Source organism: Egretta garzetta, unplaced genomic scaffold (assembly GCF_000687185.1).
Source record: "Egretta garzetta isolate BGI_Z169 unplaced genomic scaffold, ASM68718v1 scaffold270, whole genome shotgun sequence".
Lineage (NCBI taxonomy): Eukaryota > Metazoa > Chordata > Aves > Pelecaniformes > Ardeidae > Egretta > Egretta garzetta.
In genome coordinates, this window is record NW_009258274.1 from 983951 (window position 1) to 985630 (window position 1680).

Below are 1680 nucleotides of genomic sequence, written 5' to 3' on the forward strand. Positions count from 1 at the left end.
GACACTCCCAGCGTGGCGTGGGGTCGGGGCATTTATAGGGCATTCTGTGGGGCCAAGCCTGCACCCCCATACCAAGGAGGGGGTTGCAGCTGACCCAATGGGTGGCAGAGCTCCTGGCTGTGATCTGTCCCCTGGGTGCTGCAAGCCAGGAGTCCACTTTCTCTCCCTTCTGTGTTGCAGTCCGGAGTGTGAAGAACAAGCCGGCCTTCTTCGCTGACAAGCTCTACAAGTCCATGAAGGTACAGACGGGGCTCTCCTGGGGCCGGGCTGCGGGAGGGGGCTATGCTGGGAAGACACCCTTTGGACTCTCTGACTTAACCCCATGGCAGTAGTGGGTTTTGTCCCCCAGCCATCCCCGAGGGAGCAGGGCAGGGCTGAGCTCAAACCAACACCGAATCAGCTTTCTGGGGTTAGCAGGAGATGCAGCAGGCTTGCGTCTTGCCAGGAGCCAGCCCAGCACATGTCGAAGGATCATAGAATCATAGAATAGTTTGGGTTGGAAGCAACCTTTAAAGGTCACCCAGTCCAACCCACCTGCAGTGAGCAGGGACATCTTCCACTCGATCAGGTTGCTCCCATCCCACCTGCCCTTGAATATTCCCAGGGTTGGGGCATTTACCACCTCTCTGGGCAACCTGTGCCACTGTTTTACCACCCTATCTGTAAAAACTGTCTTCCTTGTATCTCGTCTGAATCTGCCCTCTTTTAGTTTAAAACCATTACCCCTTGTCTTATCACCGCAGCCCTACTAAAAGGTCTTTCCTATATCCCCCTTTAAGTACTGAAAGGCTGCTATAAGGTCTCCTCAAAGCATACTCTTCTCCAGGCTGAACAACCCCAACTGTCTCAGCCTTTCCTCACAAGAGAGGTGCTCCAGCCCTCTGATAATTTTCATGGCTCCCTCTGGACCCAATCCCCAACTTGGACTGTGCTGGAGATGCTGGAAGGGTCCCTGAGCCCCAGTCCCTCCAGGGTTATTTGTTCAAGCTCCCCTTTGCAGGGTGCTGGCACGGATGAGAGGACCCTCACCCGGATCATGATTTCCCGGAGCGAGATCGACCTGTTCAACATCCGGGGCGAATTCATAGACTTGTTTGACAAATCGCTGCACCACATGATCGAGGTGAGGGGACATGGGCATCCCTCCCCAGCTTTGTCACCTTGTCTGGCTGAGCCCTGGCCATGAGCCCTGCAGGGACCTGAGCCATAAGCAGCACGGGGGCTGAGCATTGCCCCGGGGAGGGGGAACCTGCCCCAACCAGCCCCAGTGTGGGCAGGTCTGGCTGTAGAGGGGATGTGCTGACATCTTCCACTGCCACATGGATGCCTGCAGGGTGGCCAGGGCATGGAGCTATGTCTTCCCCCTGCCCAGAGCCTTGAGCTGGGCTTCCCCAGGGCAGGCAGCAGTAGGCGGTTCTCTGACCTGCGTCTCCCTCTTGCAGAAGGACACCTCCGGTGACTACCGCAAGGCTCTGCTGGCCCTGTGCGGGGGGGAGGACTAGGTGGCCGCAGGAGCCCCTTCTTTGTGTCTGAGCCAGCACGCACGCACCCACCGCCTTGATGTCACTGCAGCTTCGGGGGCTTCAGGGGACACTCGGTGCCCTGCAGAGAACGACTCACTTTGTGCTGGGAAGTGGCACCACATGCAAGCCGGGGAGTCCTGGGGAAGGGAGCAGAGGG

At 58.0% G+C, this 1680-nt stretch overlaps 1 protein-coding gene across 3 annotated transcripts in view; it reads left to right on the top strand.

Moving 5' to 3' along the window:
- The window catches only part of ANXA6 (annexin A6), an 18289-nt gene extending 16609 nt beyond the window's left edge, over positions 1 to 1680 (top strand). For all 3 annotated transcript variants that reach the window (XM_009635404.2, XM_035891188.1, XM_035891195.1), the window contains 3 exons: positions 181 to 239; positions 1001 to 1123; positions 1443 to 1680. In XM_009635404.2, coding sequence (XP_009633699.1) covers positions 181 to 239; positions 1001 to 1123; positions 1443 to 1502 — 242 coding nt within the window. In that variant the 3' untranslated portion in view covers positions 1503 to 1680. The remainder of the gene's footprint in view (positions 1 to 180; positions 240 to 1000; positions 1124 to 1442) is intronic.